Source organism: Tachyglossus aculeatus, chromosome 1 (genome assembly GCF_015852505.1).
Source record: "Tachyglossus aculeatus isolate mTacAcu1 chromosome 1, mTacAcu1.pri, whole genome shotgun sequence".
In the NCBI taxonomy this organism is placed as follows: Eukaryota; Metazoa; Chordata; class Mammalia; order Monotremata; family Tachyglossidae; genus Tachyglossus; species Tachyglossus aculeatus.
Genome location: NC_052066.1, coordinates 124280380 through 124298861, shown reverse-complemented (window position 1 = coordinate 124298861; position 18482 = coordinate 124280380). Strand labels below are relative to the sequence as shown.

The 18482-nt window shown below is 41.5% G+C and overlaps 2 protein-coding genes across 4 annotated transcripts in view; one reads left to right on the top strand and one right to left on the bottom strand.

The window, feature by feature from the left end:
- Window positions 1–7436, top strand: part of COL19A1 (collagen type XIX alpha 1 chain) — a 335135-nt gene extending 327699 nt beyond the window's left edge. Inside the window, exon 48 of the mRNA XM_038744466.1 lies at window positions 7333–7436. Within this exon, the coding sequence (XP_038600394.1) occupies window positions 7333–7436 (104 nt within the window). The remainder of the gene's footprint in view (window positions 1–7332) is intronic.
- A 936-nt stretch (window positions 7437–8372) lies between these two features.
- Window positions 8373–18482, bottom strand: part of COL9A1 (collagen type IX alpha 1 chain) — an 80264-nt gene continuing 70154 nt past the window's right edge. For all 3 annotated transcript variants that reach the window (XM_038746071.1, XM_038746072.1, XM_038746073.1), the window contains 2 exons: window positions 17622–17699; window positions 8373–9361 (listed from right to left, as the gene is read on the bottom strand). In XM_038746071.1, the coding sequence (XP_038601999.1) occupies window positions 9177–9361; window positions 17622–17699 (263 nt within the window). In that variant the 3' untranslated portion in view covers window positions 8373–9176. The remainder of the gene's footprint in view (window positions 9362–17621; window positions 17700–18482) is intronic.

Genomic DNA, 18482 nt, shown 5'->3' with positions numbered 1-18482 from the left:
GTTATCCTTATTTGATAGCAAACTGAGGAACAGACCTGCTTATGGTCACACAGTAGGCATATGCTGGAGCTATGTTACAATTCTTGAATTATTCTATAAGAAAGTGTATTTTAATGAAGTACTGATTTTTTTTGTCTCTCTACATATAATAATTCAATATCTATTGTGCCATATAATTGTATGTAACTTTTAAATAACATTTGTGCCATTGTATTTATAACTTTATGGGCAGTACTTGCTATACTTCATACCTATTACATTTGTTCTATAACTTTTAGGTTCAGATCAGTAGTGTTCATGTTAAGTGGAATATTATTGAGACATTTTCTCTAGACTGTAAGCTTGTTATGGGCAGTGAAGGTGTCCATTAATTCTCCCCAAGCTCTTAGTGCAGTGTTCTATACCATTGATTGATTGATTGACTTTCTAAAATTTAAAACTTATTTTCTTATTATTTTTCAAGTATATTTCATCTTAACACTTGATCGAACCAAATGACTGGAGATTGTGTGTTTTGATTTCTTTTCTTCTTCAAAATATTTTAGTCAATATTATTTTCTAATCCTATTTATGTTGAAAAATTAATTTCTAAATGTGGAAGATATCTTTCAACCAGGAAAGTGAAGCAACACTGTCAGAATATTTAATTTATATCAGAGTACAAGGTCTATAAGATCTGATAGTAGCTGCAATCTTGTTATTCAAAATGTTACTGTCCAGGACCCACACTGAAACTGAGTTAAAAACTTCTACAGCAGGAACAATAAGGTCTGGACCCTTAAGTAGGTAAATTTTATGTAGTTATTCGCCAGGGACCCATTTACACCACTTGTTGCCTGAAAAGACAGGCCTTCCGTACATATCCGTGAGAGTTGATGTGGTCCAACAGAATGGTTGCCACCAAAGTCAGGAGATGGATGGGTGCCGATTGTAACTCCCCTAGCTCGCAAAGGCCTGCCTGCAAGCCAATCTTTCGACTTTGTAGATATAAGGCACTTAAATGGAGTTTAAAAACATCCTTGCAGAAGGTATATAGCACCAAAATTTTTTTCTCCCTTTGATCTTCATCAAACTAAGAATGTTTGGCAGAGAAGGCGAAGCTAACCTAGATGAGCTAGATGACCCAGTTGGCATGCATTGATGCATTGAATTCAAAAAGCCTGAATTAATGCAGCAAAGTGCAATTTTATGCAGACTAAATTCAGGGACTGACATACCTTAATTCATATAGGCATAAAGTATTTGTGGCAATTTAAACTTGAACTTGTCATATATATGGTAAATATTGTAAATAGTCCTTTAAAGCTTTATGTAAGGTTTTACTGCAGTAGAAATTTATTTTTCCCCACTGATATTCTTAATTTCAAGGCAGCCAACTAGACATAGAAAAAAAACCCATCCTCATCCTAAGTGAGAGATCTGAAAAAAGAGTGCCCTGTATATGACTACAGTAGTGCCAATTAAAAAGTTCTGAATAATAATAATGATGGCATTTATTAAGTGCTTACTATGTGCAAAGCACTGTTCTAAGCACGGGGGGCGGGGGTTACAAAATGATCAGGTTGTCCCATGGGGGGCTCACAATCTTGATCCCCATTTTACAGATGAGGTAACTGAGGCCCAGTGAAGGTAAGTGAAGTCACATAGCCCAAAGTCACACTGCTGTCAATTGGCGGAGCCGGGATTTGAACCCACGACCTCTGACTCCAAAGCCCATGCTCTTTCCACTGAGCCATGCTGCTTCTTGAAGTGCTAATTAATAACAATAATAATAATTATGGTATTTGTTAAGCACTAACTAAGCGCCATACACTGTTCTAAATGCTGGGGTAGATACAAGGTAATCAGGTTGTCCCACGTGGAGCTCACAGTCTTAATCACCATTTTACAGATGAGGTAACTGAGGCACAGAGAAATTAAGTGGCCTTCCCAAGGTCACACAGCAGACAAGTGGCAGAGCCAGGATTAGGAGCTGAGACAATCCCTGTTTCTCCTTATATAAATTAAGCATATGAAATTCAGTTATGGCACAGGGAGTTTTTTCCAACAGACGGCATACATAATAATCTTTTGGGTTAGAAAAAGATGATGCAACTACTGGTGATAATTTTGTGTGGCTGGAAGGCTGGTGTATCACTGACGGTCTTTTCCAAAGCCCCTTGCAGCCATAATGCTTGACACAACTTTTATTTCTCCCTCTGTACCTTGATCATCTTGAAGACTGTCTAATTGCCTTACACCAAAAGGATCTCTTTGAGTTCTGTCGCACAGCTGTTTGTGACTCTTCCCCTGAGTACATAAATAAAGTAAATCATTGTGGGGGCGAAGAGGGTGGGTACACAACTTGGTTGGGTAGGTAGTCTCCCGTAATCCCAAGGGAGTCACTCTGTATTTCTCCTCTCCAGCAGGCCTTTGCCATTCTCTAAAGCCAGCAGCTGTTGGTAAAGGTAACACCCAGTAGTAGAGGGACAAAACCAAAATCTACTCCCTGAAAGCAGGGGTACGTGGTGGAATGGGGAAAATCAAGTTTTATTCTATGTTAACAGTATCAGAATACTAGTTCCATCAGCACTGAGATAGAACACAATATTCAGAGCCCTCATTTACCAAAAAATCCATGTTCCATCAATCAATCAATGGTATTGAATAAGACTTACTATGTGAGGACCACTGTATGTATATATATTAAGCACTTGGGAAAGTATAATACAATAGAGTTAGCAGACATGTTCCCTTCCGGTAATGAGCTTACAGTGTAGAGGAGTTCTTTCAGGACCTTTCTTACCAAGGGACTGCTGGACAATGCAGTTAATTTTCCAGATAGAGTACGGATATTGAGCTGATGAGTCAGAAAGTCAACAAGTTCATCAATCATTTGGAATAGAGATCAGTAAGTCTGAAATGTCTTTCAAAGAAGGACTTTGCTTAGCTTTCTGGCTCAACTAGCCTGTTTCCTACTTACAAGAGAATCTGTTGGTGACACCATATTCTGGGTAGCTCTGGCTTCTCTTTTTTCTAGATACAAATACACAAGTCAACAATTTCCTACTGCACATGAAAGATTTACTCATTAACAGTGTTCCCTTTTTGAACCAAGGCTTTATTTTGCATTCAGTTGTTAAATGCACTGTCATGAAATTGTAGACTCTCCTCAAATGAAATTTGCAATAGATTGTACCCCTTCTCTTTTGAATGTGTTGGTTATACATTCTATTTTTCTATGTAATGGATTCCTTGACAATATTGTTTCAGCTGTGGAATTTTTAGCCCTTTATGATCAAAATCATAATGAAAAGCATTTGGTTTTAAAATGAATTTCCATTCTTCCTTTGCATAGGAGAAAAATGTTTATTATATTACCTGGGTTTTCTTTCTTTATATTTCATTATGTGCACAGTTAAAATAAAATTTTCTTGCTGAAAAAATAACAATTTCTTGGCATTTATTATATTGCTAATGAATTCCCTAGAGTATAAGTGTTTTAATGGGAAATGTGTCAACCAATTTTATTAAATGCTTAGTACAGTGTCCTGCACATAGTACATGCTCAATAAATTCCATTAATTGATAGATCAGTGCCATGTCTCTATTCTTTCATTCATTCATTCAATTTAGCACTTACTGTGTGCAGGGCACTGTATTAAGCACTTGGAAAGTACAATTAGTCAACATATAGAGACAGTCCCTACCCAACAACAGGCTCACAGTCTAGAAGGGGGAGACAGACAGCAACACAGAACAAGTAGACAGGTGTCAATACCATCAAAATAAGTAGAATTGTAGGTATATACACATCATTAATAAAATAAATAGGGTAATAAATGTGTACAAATACACACAACCGCTGTGGGGAGGGGAGGGTGTTCTTATGGAATTAAGCAAGTCTAATGGAATTAAGCAAGTCTAATGGTGGCCTGTGTTCTCTAATTTATTTGCCTTCTTGGCCAATAATATACTGATAATAATGATAACTGTAGGATTTATTAAGCACTTACTATGTGCCAGGCACCAAACTATGTTCGGGGTAGATACAAGATGATTAAGTTGGTCACAGTCCCCAGAGGGATCACAGTTTCAATCCCCATTATACATATAAGGTTACTGAGGCATAGAGAAGCTAAGTGACTTGCCCAGGGTCATACAGGAGACAAGTGGTGGAGCCAGGATTAGAACCCTGGTCCTTCTGACTTTGAGGCCTGTACTTGACCCACTAGCGCATGCTACTTTTCAGTAGAAAAGTTATACTTTAGATTTTGCCCAGGCATTTTGTCACTTGTTACATTAAAACATACAGTATTCACCTTCATGCATATTTCCAACTGGGAATAAGAAACCCAATGCAAAAAGCAATTCTACATCAATACAGACGATTATAAACTCAGTATGCACTCAGTACTCACAGGGATATTGAACTATTACACATAGTCCCTGCCCTTGAGGACTTTTAACACAGCGAGTTAGCAAACTCAAGTAGAAAGGAAATGAAGGGGAGAAGGAAGACTGCACAGGCTCAGGTTCCACAGTACAGTGTTCCAGGGAGTTTCCATCAGGAGTCTGGAGATACTTTACAAAGTTCCTGCATAGGCCAAACCCCATAGTCAACTGGATTTCTGTATATATGCACATAAAAGCCGCTTCTCCTCCCTTCTGCAATCTCATATTTCTTCTGAATTCCGGGACATCTCCATATCAGTATTCCACCATCACCTTAAGATCAGTATTTTTGAAAACTGACACCCTAATCTTCTCTCCCAACTCTGCTCCCCCACCTAACTTTGCATCTACAGTTATCACCACCTCTATCCTACCTGTTTCCAAAGCTCACAAGTTGGCATTAACCTTAGCATTTGCTAAATCCTGCCACATTTTCTCACTCTGCTGCCCGGATCATTTTTCTACAAAAATTTTCAGTCCATGTTTCCCCACTCCTCAAGAACTTCTAGTAGTTGCCCATCCAACTCCCCATCAAAAAGAAACTCCTTGCCATCAGCTTTAAAGCACTCAATCACCTTGCCCCTCTCTACTTACTTCACCTCACTACTCTTTTACATCCAGTCCGCACTTTACATCCAGTTCACTTCTCTAAAGCCAACCTACTCACTATATTTTGATCTCATCCATCTTGCCCCTGACCTCTCAACCATGTCCTGCTTTTGGCCTGGAATGCCCTCCCTCTTCAAATTACTCTCCCCCTCTTCAAAGCCTTATTGACAGCACATCTCCTTCAAGAGGCCATTCCTAAACACTCTTTTCCTTTTCTGCGCCATCCTGTCTTGCTTCCTTCATGAATATTACCCCCCTCCCAGCCCCATGACATTTATGTACATAACAGCAATTTTTTAATTTATTTTAATGTCTGTCTCTCCCTATAGACTGTAAGCTCATTGTGGGGAGGGAAAAACATTCTGCTCTCAAAAAAACTCCAGTGGTTGCCCATCCCCTCCATATCAAACAAAAGCTCATCTACATCCTGCCTCTGCCCTGGAATGTCCTTCCTCCTCTAATTCATTCATTCAATTGCATTTATTGAGCGCTTACTGTGTGCAGAGCACTCCCCTAATCCGACAACCAGTCTCCCCCACTTCAAAGCCTTATTGAAGACACATTGCCTCCTGTGTCTTCACAGGAGTCCTTCCCAGATTAAGCCCCACTTTTCATCTCCCACTGGCTTCTGCATAGCTTTGCAGTACACTCATGCATGAGATCACCAGTTCCCTGAGGGTAACCACACAGTGCCTTGTCCCTAAACACAATGGCGAGTGCAAAGTCAAAAGGCCCTAGGGTCCAGCAGGAAACCAGAAATGATGAATAAGTGGATTAATGCGCTGCTCTTTGAGAGAAGCAGCGTGGTTCAGTGGAAAGAGCACGGGCTTTGGAGTCAGAGGTCATGGGTTCAAATCCCAGCTCTGCCAATTGTCAGCTGTGTGACTTTGGGCAAGTCACTTAACTTCTCTGTGCTTCAGTTACCTCATATGTAAAATGGGGATTAAGACTGTGAGCCCCCCATAGGACAACCTGATCACCTTGTAACCTTCCCAGCGCTTAGAATAGTGCTTTGCACTTAGTAAGCACTTAATAAATGCTATTATTATTATTTGACTTGTTCCCTTTGCTCTCCCCCGCACATCCCAGCCCCAATGCACTTATGTACTTATCCGTAATTTTATTTATCCCTTTGCTTTTCCCCTCTCCCAGCCCCAAAGCACTTTGTACATATACGTAACTTTATTTGTATTGATGTCTGTCTTCCCTACTCCAGACTGTAAGCTCATTGTGGGCAAAGTCACTATTTATTGTTATATTATACTTTCCCAAGCTCTTAATACAATGCTTTGCCTACTGTAAATGCTCAATATGATTGAATGAACGCATGTCTGCCAACTCTGTTATATTGTACTCTCCCAAGCTCTTAGTACAGTGCTCTGCACACAGTAAATGCTCAATACATAAAATTAACTTCTGAGCTCCACATGGCTCAGAGTCCCACAGAAACAGCCAGCAGCCACAGTAACACCACAGTTACAGCCTTCCCTAAATTCTGAATTGTGTAGAGACACACTACTGTTCCCTGTATCCTTCCTGGTGCAAGGCAAGGGCTGGAGGGGAGACAAAGGATATTAACGATGGGTCAGCAATCTGATGGAGTAGGGGCAAGGCACTTACATCCCAACTAGACTCCTGTCTGAGCAAGTATCCCCCATTAGATTATTAGCTCCTTGTGGGCAGAGATAGTGTCTTCCACCCAGAGGCTCTGCCCATACTAAGCACTCAAATGCTAGTGAAGCATTTAGAGAAGCAGCGTGGCTCAGTGGAAAAGAGCCCGGGCTTTGGAGTCAGAGGTCATGGGTTCAAATCCTGGCTCCGCCACTTGTCAGCTGTGTGACTTCGGGCAAGTCACTTCACTTCTCTGTGCCTCAGTTCCCTCGTCTGTAAAATGGGGATGAAGACTGTGAGCCCCATGTGGGACAACCTGATCACCTTGTAACCTCCCCAGCTCTTGGAACAGTGCTTTGCACATAGTAAGCGCTTAATAAATGCCGTTATTATTATTAGTGATTTAATTTTAGCTCATACTTTGTTTTGCCCTTGTCCATTGTGGAGGTTAACTGAACTGCAAGCTTCTAGGAGAAAGGTTTCAGGACCCTTTTCTTCCTATGAAAGAAAGAAACAGGTACTTGCAGTTCTTAATAAAGGCCCAACAAATACTCAGTGACAATGCAAAAACCACATTCCTTCTGACCATGCCTCATTGCTACTACATCTCTGTTCACTCATCCAATCCCACATACCTCACCTCCTCATTCACACTCTCCATGCTTCTCTTCCAGTACTGGATTCACCACAACTTCAGGACTCTTCAGAACCACGATTCAAACCAACAACCCACCTGCCCAGTCCAAGGCAGTACATTCATGCACGAGATCACCGTTCCCTGAGGGTAACCACTTTGTGTCCCTAAACACAAGGCGAGTGCAAAGTCAAGAGGTCCTAGGGTCCAGCAGAAAACCTGAAATGATAAGTAAGGGTTAATGCCCTGCACTTTGACTTTTGGAACCTGTCCCCCACAGTTCTCTTCAGTGATTATTGGAAATGGAGTGCTTGTTGCCATTTGGTGCTGGTACTCTGAGTCTGGAGATCCAATCTCCTGCCCTCTTCTCTCTCTATTTTGAAAAGGGGCCACCATCGGGAGCCTGGGAAGCAGAACATGCCTGGTAGAGCCAGCATCCCATATAGAGTTCGCTTTGTCCTTAGAGAGGTAGATCATGACCTGTCTTCCAGATGTTCCCTAGATCTGGGAAGAGGAAGGAGATGGGTTAGAAGAAAAGGGAGGAGATTTGTTAGCGAGTTAGTTTGGGGGAGTAAGGATGCCAAGGGGTAGGTTGCTAATTGATAGGGAGGAGACAAAGGATGCAGAGGAAAATGTATCAGTGGGCACTTCATGGTTGAGGAAGGAAGGTGATGCAAGTGAAGAGGAGAGCAAAGAGGTAGCAGCAGCAGGAAACAGACATGTGTCTGGCTCCCTGTCTCAAACTAAGAGAAAAGAGAGTTACAGTCTTTCTGCTCCTTAGTAAGGAGCAAGTCATCTCAGCTGGAGAGCCCTTGTTTAATCTTAATCTTGAGAAACTCAGTCCACCTTTTCCTTTTAAGAAGTAAGGAAATAGCAAAATAAAATGAGACAAAAACAGGGATCATTTTATTTCTAAGTCCTGACAGAGGACACAGGAATATTAAAGACTCCATAAAACAAAAATTTAAATTTGTACAGTATAGAGAAACACCAATAACTTCAAACATACACCTCTAGAAATGAAACAAATCAAGAAGGGCCCAAAATATCTTTTGCAATCTAATTGACTATAGTTAATGGATAATGACTATTCATTTGAATGCAACCATTCACACAAAAACATGCAAAATGTTAAGAAATTAATTCATCTTTTTTTCTGACAACCAGAGATGTTACTTCAGACTTAAAATAAATAACCTACCTTAGAAAACTTGCATTTCTGGGTATTAGCATTAACAGTGGCCTATTGCCTGGCTGTTTTGATTTACACAGAGGGACCCAAGATGCAACAGACTTCAGACACAATTAGATTAAACAAAAAAATGTATGTGACAATAAAACCTGTATGGAATTGAATGGAGCTACTGTACATGGGCATTTTTTTCCATGCTAAACCAAAGAGCACATTTAAAGGGACTTCCAGTACCATTTAGCCAAAATCACGTTTTTTCCATAAATGTAAATTTCTATACAGTTGAAGTCGCAATGATCCAATAGCCAAGTTTAAACACCATAAAAACAACCACCGAATTTGAGGTATAAAAAACATAATTTCTTTTTTATTGAATCGATGCCCAAGATACAAGGCCATATAGAGCATCCATATGTGAGTCAGTGGAATGGAGTGATGGTGGGGTGTATCTTTATTAAAAGTAGATTTGGTTTTGTTAACTGCCATTTCCTTTGCAAGAAAAAGGCTGAGGTCTTGTTGCATAATTTTGCAAGCACCAACATTAAAATATAACTATCAAGGACAACTTTTGCAAAATGTAATAACAATACATTAGAGTGAGTGGATCACTCTGTTGCCATGGGGATGGGGATACTTCTCCTTCATGTTATCTTAGCTGTCAGTTGTCGGTGCAGACAGTGATTTGGCAGGGCTCTTTCACTGATCGGGCCCTTTGCTAAAGGCACGTTGGCCAGCTTGCACTGTGCAGGATGATGGCTCACAAAACCCTGGAGGTCCCGCGGGGCCTGGTGGTCCAGGGACTCCAGGTAGCCCAGCCACACCCTGGGGACCTCGCTCCCCATCTCGTCCTTCTCTCCCGTAGCTTGCTAGGCCTGGATCACCTGAAATAAATGATCGCAAAGGTGAACAGAAGCCCTGGAGAGGTGAAAAAAAAATACACAGAGTGGCCTGAACCACCTCACCCCACCATTGCTGTTCCCACAGCTGTGGAAAGAAGAAGAAATAGGACCCTGCAGCAGTCAACAAGATCCATAAATGACTAACTAAAGCAGAATGCTGTGTTTCATAGTTTAAAAACATTGTACTTAATGCCTACAGCATTTCTAATCTTATTTTGAGGGGAATGGTAGACCTAAGCCACTAAAAAATACATCACTGGGGTCTTCCCCAAAACTAGGAAACTTCCAATGGGGTGTTCTACTCACTCCCCCTCCTTCCTACTAGCAGCACCTTTTCACTAAGAAGACTTCCTCTATTACAGAGATAGTACATCTTAGAAGATAGTAAATCTTAGAAGAAAAAACAATAGACATTAGCACTAAAGGATGGTGGCATGGAAGTGGTAATGGATGAAGAAGTAATCTCAAAGCCATACAATTTCCTGTCACTAGCCTTCTAACACACAGCCTCAGGAAAAATCCCGAGATTTTTGCCTCGGAAAAATGGCCAGGATAAATTTGCTCTCAAATTGCTTCCTGGAATTGAAACTGAAGATTCTTGGTTCATATCTGGTATCCAGGTCCCACTACTCATTTACTGAATGGCTTTGGGTGAGTCAGTCTCTCTGTCCCAGATTATCCTAGTGTATTCTTCCACACTAATGAGTAGGATAGATAAACCGGCAGATTATTTTTAACCGTATCTAGCCTTTAAACGTTATGTCTAAAGTGAAAATGAATTGCTCACCCTACCTAACTCTCCCAGAATATGCTAGCTACTGCAAAGATATCTGCGAAGCACCGTGGCTCAGTGGAAAGAGCCCAGACTTTGGAGTCAGAGGTCATGGGTTCGAATTCCGGCTCCGCCTCAAGTCTGCTGTGTGACCTTGGGCAAGTCACTTAACTTCTCTGAGCCTCAGTTACCTCATCTGTAAAAATGGGGATTAAGACTGTGAGCCCCACGTGGGACAACTTGATCACATTGTATCCCCCCCAGCGCTTAGAACAGTGCTTTGCACATAGTAAGCGCTTAACAAATGCCATCATTCTTATCATTATTCTTATTAATTGACTGTGCTTTTGTTTTCAAAATGAATGTAAGCTGAATGACTGACTTATTAAGTAATGACTTAATATCCAGAAACCATTTTGTCCTTCAGCGTATATTTGAAGAGTTGCTATTACTGGTATATTTAATAGGGATACTTTCTGTATTACTATCTAAATCATCACTCAATGCCGTGAGTATAAAGAACTTTAAATTATTATTTTACCTACACTCTTTTAGAAAAATAAACGTCAACGTCATTCTCTTTACGGACACTAGAGGGCAGTCGAATCACACAAATCAATACTCGACTCAGGGTAGGAAATTTTCTGGCAACTAATTTAATGACACGAAACGGGAGTAGCTGGATTTTCAAGGGTAAAAGGAACACCATTCAAATCCATATTACGCAAACTATGGTGGTTATTTATTTGCTGCAAACACTTTAGGAGTTTCGTATTACTTCAGCTTTGTAAATGGCAATATTTAGATACCCAGCAATCCAGGGACACTAAGGAAAACTTGTTTTAAAAGCCACCTCAAGGAAGCTGAAAGGGCAGTGTCTTGTCTGTCCCTAAACTTCAGGAACCGACTGGAATGTAAGCCCAGAATACAGGACTGGATCTGCTATTTAGAATTCACATTTGTCCGTTATCCCTCATCAAGGTATTTCTAAAGGGATAAAACAAAGCCCAGTGTTCAACAATCTAAAATAAAAAAGGAAATACATTTAAGCTTGCAGCTTTTCAAAGTTTCTTAACTCATTTTCTTATGAGGTGAGTTCAGAGAAAAGTCAAAGCAAAATCAATCCAAAATCAATTCAAGAGCAAAAATAAACGATGATTATGGTCCTTGATTAATTTACTGGGCTCCAGAATTGTTTATAAACAGGATTAATTTAGGGAGCAACAGAAGGGTGAGTTCTTACTTATAAACAAAAACGCCATCCAAATACAAGATGAAATGTGACAAGCTAAGATTAGTTCTGCACTGCACTATATATGCAAGCCTCAACTATGTTAAGCAAACACAACTGTAACTATCACTAAAACCTGCCAGTCTCACCTCCACAACATTACCAAGATCCGGCCCTTTCCTCTCCATCCAAACGGCTACCTTGCTGGTTCAATTTCTTATCCCATCCTGAATGGATTACTGCATCAGCCTCCTCTCTGATCTCCCGTCCTCCTGTCTCTCCCCGCTTCAGTCTATACTTCACTCTGCTGCCCAGATTATCTTTCTACAAAAATGCTCTGGGCATGTTACTCCCCTCCTCAAAAATCTCAAGTGGCTGCCTGTCAACCTACGCATCAAGCAAAAACTCCTCACTTTGGGCTTCAAGGCTTTCCATCAACTCACCCCCTCCTACCTCATCTCTCTTCTCTCTTTCTACAGCCCAGCCCGCACCCTCTGCTCCTCTGCCACTAACCTCCTCACTGTGCCTCATTCTCGCCTGTCCCGCCATCGACCCCTGGCCCACGTCCTTCCCCTGGCCTGGAATGCCCTCCCTCCACACATCTGCCAAGCTAGCTCTCTTCCTCCCATCAAAGCCCTACTGAGAGCTCTCCTCCTCCAGGAAGCCTTCCCAGACTGAGCTCCTTTTTTAATAATGATGGCATTTATTAAGCACTTACTATGTGCACAGAACTGTTCTAAGCACTGGGAAGGTTACAAGGTGCTCAGGTTGTCCCACAGGGGCTCACAGTCTTAATCCCCATTTTACAGATGAGGCAATTCAGGCCCAGAGAAGTTAAGTGACTCGCCCAAAGTCACACAGTTGACAATTGACAGAGCCAGAATTTGAACCCGTGACTTCTGACTCCAAAGCCCATGCTCTTTCCACTGAGCCACGCTGCTTCTCTTTTTCCTCTACTCCTCCCCATCCCCCCACCTTATCTTCTTCTCCTCCCCACAGCACTTGTATATATGTTTGTACAGAATAATTACTCTATTTTACTTGTACATATTTCCTATCTATTTATTTTGTTAATGATGTGCATATAGCTTTAATTCTATTTGTTCTGACGATTTTGACACCCGTCTACATGTTTTGTTTTGTTGTCTGTCTCCCCTTTCTAGACTGTGAGCCCGTTGTTGGGTAGGGACTGTCTCTATATGTTGCCGACTTGTACTTCCCAAGCGCTTAATACAGTGTTCTGTGCACAGTAGGTGCTCAATAAATATGATTGAATGAATGAATGAATGACTGAATAAGCAGTAATCTTCCCACTAAATTTAACTGAGCCAGAGCAAACAATTTGAGAGATGTGGAGAACTGATAAATGGTCCTAAAGACGCCAATGTGAAAGAATAAAGGGATTGCCAGGCCCAATTTGATGTGTTAACTAGTTAAGAGTGTTGAGTCAGTTATCTCATAATGTAAGCATTGTGTTCCTAAAGAACTGTGGTTATGATACACCTTGTGGGCAGGGAATGTGTCTGTTTATTGTTATATTGTCATCTCCTAAGAGTTTAATACAGTGCTGTACACACTCAAATACAATTGACTGACTGATGCTGCACCTGTATGCAAAATATTTCTTACAACACTGCATCACTTGGTAATTGGCCGGCAGATGTGTACTGTGGAGAGAACATTTCCCACTTCCACCATAGTGTTCTGTCCTGATCCTGAAAGCATGCAGAACTGACTGTAGTTTCAGGCCCAAATTGCAGGCCCAAATTTTCCAGGTAAACTCTCTTGTTTTGTATGTTACAGTAAGCCTAGTTTGCTTAAATTAAGGTTACTACCACTAAAGATTTTGACTGGAGCATTTAAATTGAGGTGTATTTGGTATTAGAGTCTTTGTTACAGTTAAATCTCCCAACATCTGTAGTTGTTTCTCTTGCAAGCATAATAAGCACTTTATTCATAAATAGCCGCCCCATTCCACTAAGGCCTGGAAGCACAGTCAGCTAGAACTCCCAGTTTCAGGTGCATGTGAAATCTTCACATCACCTTCCTTTCCCATTTTAATGTGAGCTGACACTATCTCTTATCCAAACATCTCCAGGATTAGAGGCAAGGAGAGAAAACCCTCCTTTAAAACTTCCCAGTAAAAAGAAGTAGGGAAAGTATCCACGTAATCTGAAGCCTCCAAGACTTGTCTAGGTAATGTTACTGAGAGCTGATGTGTTTAAAAACATTCCTTTAACTGGAACAGCTAGTAGATGTTCTGGGTGGGGAGTGATGGGGAAAGTAGCAGAAAATGATGGAAAGCAAGCAAAGACCAGATGTTCCCAGAGTGGAGGAAGGTTGGTGTGAACGGCGGTGGCGAGCCTGAGGTGGCAGGATGAGGGGTAGGGGCATCGCACCGTCCTTGGTCATGCTTCACATGGGGGAGGGTGACAATGTTGCCCAAAGGGCTAGAGTAGCCGGGGCCCTACTGGCTGCTGCAGTAGTAAAATACCAAATGGTGATGATTTAGCCCAACGAAGAAAGAAGAGCCTCATGTTGCTCATGAACTACAGTTTCGTTGCCCCTGATCTATTCCAAAGCAAGTCAGTATTGCTGAATGGTTAAGTACAAGAATTTCTTTGTCTTTCTGTCCCCGGTTGTCTTACTGAGTGACTTCTTATGTTCTGTAGAAGCTTTAAGAAACACACTTTTTTATATAACTCAGACAAGAGGATGAAAATGTTCCTCAGTATTTCTCATGCTAAGAGTTTTCCTTGGATTCTAAACAGCCCTGCCTGAGAAGTGATGAGAATGAAACTGTTTTTTTAGCCACTGACTCAACACTCTTTACTAGTTAACTCATCGAATTGGGCCTGCCAATCCCTTTATTCTTTCACATTGGCGTCTTTAGGACCATTTATCAGTTCTCCACATCTCTCAAATTGTTTGCTCTGGCTCAGTTAAATTTAGTGGGAAGATTACTGCTTATTCATTCATTCATTCATTCATTCAATTGTATTTATTGAGTGCTTACTGTGTGCAGAGCACTGTACTAAGCACTTGGAAAGTACAAGTCAGCAACATATAGAGACGGTCCCCACCCAACAATGGGCTCACAGTCTAGAAGGGGGAAACAGACAACAAAACATGTAGACAGGTGTCAAAATCATCAGAACAAATAGAATTAAAGCTATATGCACAGTCTACAATGGTTTTGATTTCTGCTCTTGCCTTAAGTGGATTTTCTGTGTTTCACTATTTCACCTTTTAAAAAAAAATGTTCTCATCACCAATTATGCTGGCTTTTTGTTAGATTATCAGCACTTCAAATTCAGGACAGCATCTAATTCTCATCCCTTCACAACTTATCATTCCCATCCCTTTACACCTTATCAAAACACTTGCCCCCTCCGTACTCCCCTCCCTGATGGCCATCTTCAACTGTTCGCTCTCCAGCAGCTTCTTCCCCACTGCATTCAAACATGGCCATGTCTCCCCTATCCTAAGAAAGCCTTCCTTGACCCAACATTTCCTTCCAGTTACCATCCCTCTCCCTCCTACCATTTATCCCCAAACTCCTTGAGTGAGTTGTCTACATCCACTGTCTCAAGTTCCTCTCCTCCAATTCTCTTCTTGACCCCCTCCAATCTGCCTTCACTTTACAGAAACCGCTCTCACAAAAGGTCACAAATGATCTCCCTCTTGCCAAATCCAACTGCCTTTACTCCATCCTGATCATCCTCGACTTCTCAGCTGCCTTCAGCACTGTAGACCACCCCCTTCTCCCAGAAACTTTATTTAACTTTGGCTTCACTGACACTGTCCTCTCCAGGTTCTCCTCCTATCTCTGGCCACCCATTCTCTGTCTCTTTTGTGGACTTTTCCTCTGCCTCCCATCCTCTGTGTGCATCCCTCAAGGTTCAGTTTTGGATCTCCTTCTTTCTCCATCTACACCCACTCCCCTGGAGAATTCATTTGCTTTCATGGCTCCAGCTACCATCTCTATGCAGAGGATTCCTAAATCTACATCTTCATCCCTAATCTCTTTCCCTCCTTCAGTGTTACGTTTCCTCCTGCCTTCAAGACATCTCAACTTAGATATCCTGCCATCACCTCAAACTTAGCTCATTATCTTCCCAGCCAAATCTTGTCTGTCCCCTGACATTCCTGTCACTGAAGACAGCACTACCATCCTTCCTTTCTCACAAGCCAGTAACCTTGGCTTTATCCTTGATTCCTCTCTCTCAGTTAACCCACATATTCAATCTATCACTTACTCCTGTCAGTTTAACCTCCACAACATCACTAAAATCCAAGATCCTCCCTTTCCTCTCCATCCAAACTGCTGCCCTGCTCGTCCTATCCCGTCTGGACTACTGTATCAGCCTCCCCTCCGATCTCCCATCCTCTTGTCTCTCCCCACTTCAATCCACACTTCACGGTGCTGCCCCGATTGTCTTTGTCCAGAAACGCTCTGGGCATGTTACTCCCCTCCTCAAAAATCTCCAGTGGCTACCAATCAACCTGCGCATCAGGCAAAAACTCCTCACCCTGGGCTTCAAGGCTGTCCATCGCCTCACCCCCTCCTACCTCACCTCTCTTCTCTCCTTCTACAGCCCAGCCCACACCCTCCGCTCCTCTGCCGTTAATCTCCTCACCCTGCCTCTTTCTCGCCTATCCCACCATCGACCTCCGGCCCACGTCATCCCCCTGGCCTGGAATGCCCTCCCTCCTAACATCCGCCAAGCTAGCTCTCTTCCTCCCTTCAAGGGCCTACTAAGAGCTCACCTCCTCCAGGAGGCCTTCCCAGACTGATCTCCCTCCTTCCTCTCCCCATTCTTCCCCGTCCACCCCCACACCTTACCTCCTTCCCTTCCCCACAGCACCTGTATATATGTTTGTACATATTTATTACTCTATTTATTTTACTTGTACATATCTATTCTATTTATTTTATTTTGTTAATATGTTTTATTTTGTTCTCTGTCTCCCCCTTCTAGACTGTGAGCCCACTGTTGGGTAGGGACTATCTCTATATGTTGCCAACTTGTACTTCCCAAGCACTTAGTACAGTGCTCTGCACACAGTAAGCGCTCAATAAATACGATTGATTGAAAATACGCCCTTTCTTCTCCTTCCAAACTGCTACCACATTACCACTTACCCTAACCCACCTTGATTACTGTATCAGCCTCCTTGCTGGCCTTCCTGACTTCTGTCTCTCCCCACTCCAGTCCACGTTTCACTCTGCTACCCAAATCATTTTTCTACAAAGACATACTCAAGAACGTCCAATGGTTGTGCGTCCATGTATGCATCAAACAAAAACTCCTTACCACAGGCTTTAAAGCACTCACTAAATCACCTTGCCCCCTCCTACCTCACCTAGCTGATCTCCTACTATATCCTAGCCTGCACACTTTCTTTCTCTAATGCCAAGTTACTTACTGCACTTCAATCTTGTCCATCACACCACTGACCTCTTGCCCACATCATGTGCCAGCTTGGAATGCCCTTCCTCTTCATATCCAACAGACAGTTACTCTTCCCGCCACCATCAAAGCCTTAATGAAGGCACATCTCCTCCAAGAGGCCTTCCTTGACTAAGCCTTCTTTCTCTTTTCTTCTACTACCTTCTGTGTCGCCCTGACTTGCATGCATCCTTAATTTATTTATTTATATTAATGTTTGTTTCTCCTTCTGGACTGTAAGCTCAGTGTGGGCAGGGAATACATTTCTTATATCATTACACTGTACTCTCCCTAGTGCTCAGTATAGTGCTGTGCACACAATAAATTCTCAATAAATACGAATGATTGACTGATCATCCATATAGATTTTTTTCTGCCTCACTGGTAAAATGCTTTGCACACAACACACTCACTACTACTACCATAAACTCCTGACTTTTTTAGAATTCATTCAATCATATTTATTGAGCACTTACTGCACGCAGAGCACTGTACACTGGCTTGGGAAGTGCAAATCAGCAATATATAGAGACGGTCCGTACCCAGCAATACACACACACACACACACACACACACACACACACACACACACGTGTCTTTTACTGTGATGTTGGCAGTAAACCAATGCAAGAACACATGGATGGTTTCCTGTCTTTTTAAAATACAAACTTCTGTCTTTCTAGGTCTGTTCTATGCTAACACAATGAAACCTTACAGATTTGAATATTTAGGTCAAAAAAATATATAACTCCCCCAGGATGCCTCCCCCAGATTCAGTGTACTGACCTGGAAGGCCCCGGACTCCTGGCAGGCCTTTGGGTCCTCTTCCTGGAAATCCTCTCTCCCCCTTTTCTCCCAGGTCACCTGTGGTCAATAAAACATATTTTTCCATCAACAAGAAGTTTAGTTTTTTTTGTAATGAAACTTTCAGAAACAAAACTTAAGGAAGGAATTGCAGGAGAGCTATTCCTTTACTGTGTCACGGCTGGCATGATCCATTTAGATGTGATTTTAATCACTTAGTACAGTGCCTGGCACATAGTAAGCACTTCAACACCATGGAAAAAAAGTAGCAAACTAGATATTCACAGTTTCTACAAGAGTCTTGATTTTCATCACTCCGTGTTGAAGAGACTATAAGTGCTTTCACAAAACAGAATGAATATGATATACACAACGTATTATCTCTGCAATCCATCAGTACAATGAGTATTCAATTCTCAAACATATTTGTGAGTGTCTCCATAAACCCAAGGTTTTATATATGTATATATATATATATATATATATATATATATATATATATATATATATATACACACACATATAACACTAAACACTAAAGAGAGTGTTTTTCATGGTTATGAATTATGCTCTTCCAACAGACACATACATACAATGCTTTCGTACTAGTTCTTTTCACTTTTGCACAGATTTTTCCTAGGGTGAACTAACTAGTTCTAAGAGATAACTTTAATTAAAGAATGCAACTATTCAATGAGAGGAGGAAATTTAAGAGAGCAGAGGTTATATGTTATATACATTTTTACTGCATTGGCCTAGTTGCTGTACAAACATCAAGATGTCAGTTCTATTACAAAAAATGAACACTTAAAAAACTAAAAGCAAAAAAGCTCTTGCTAATTT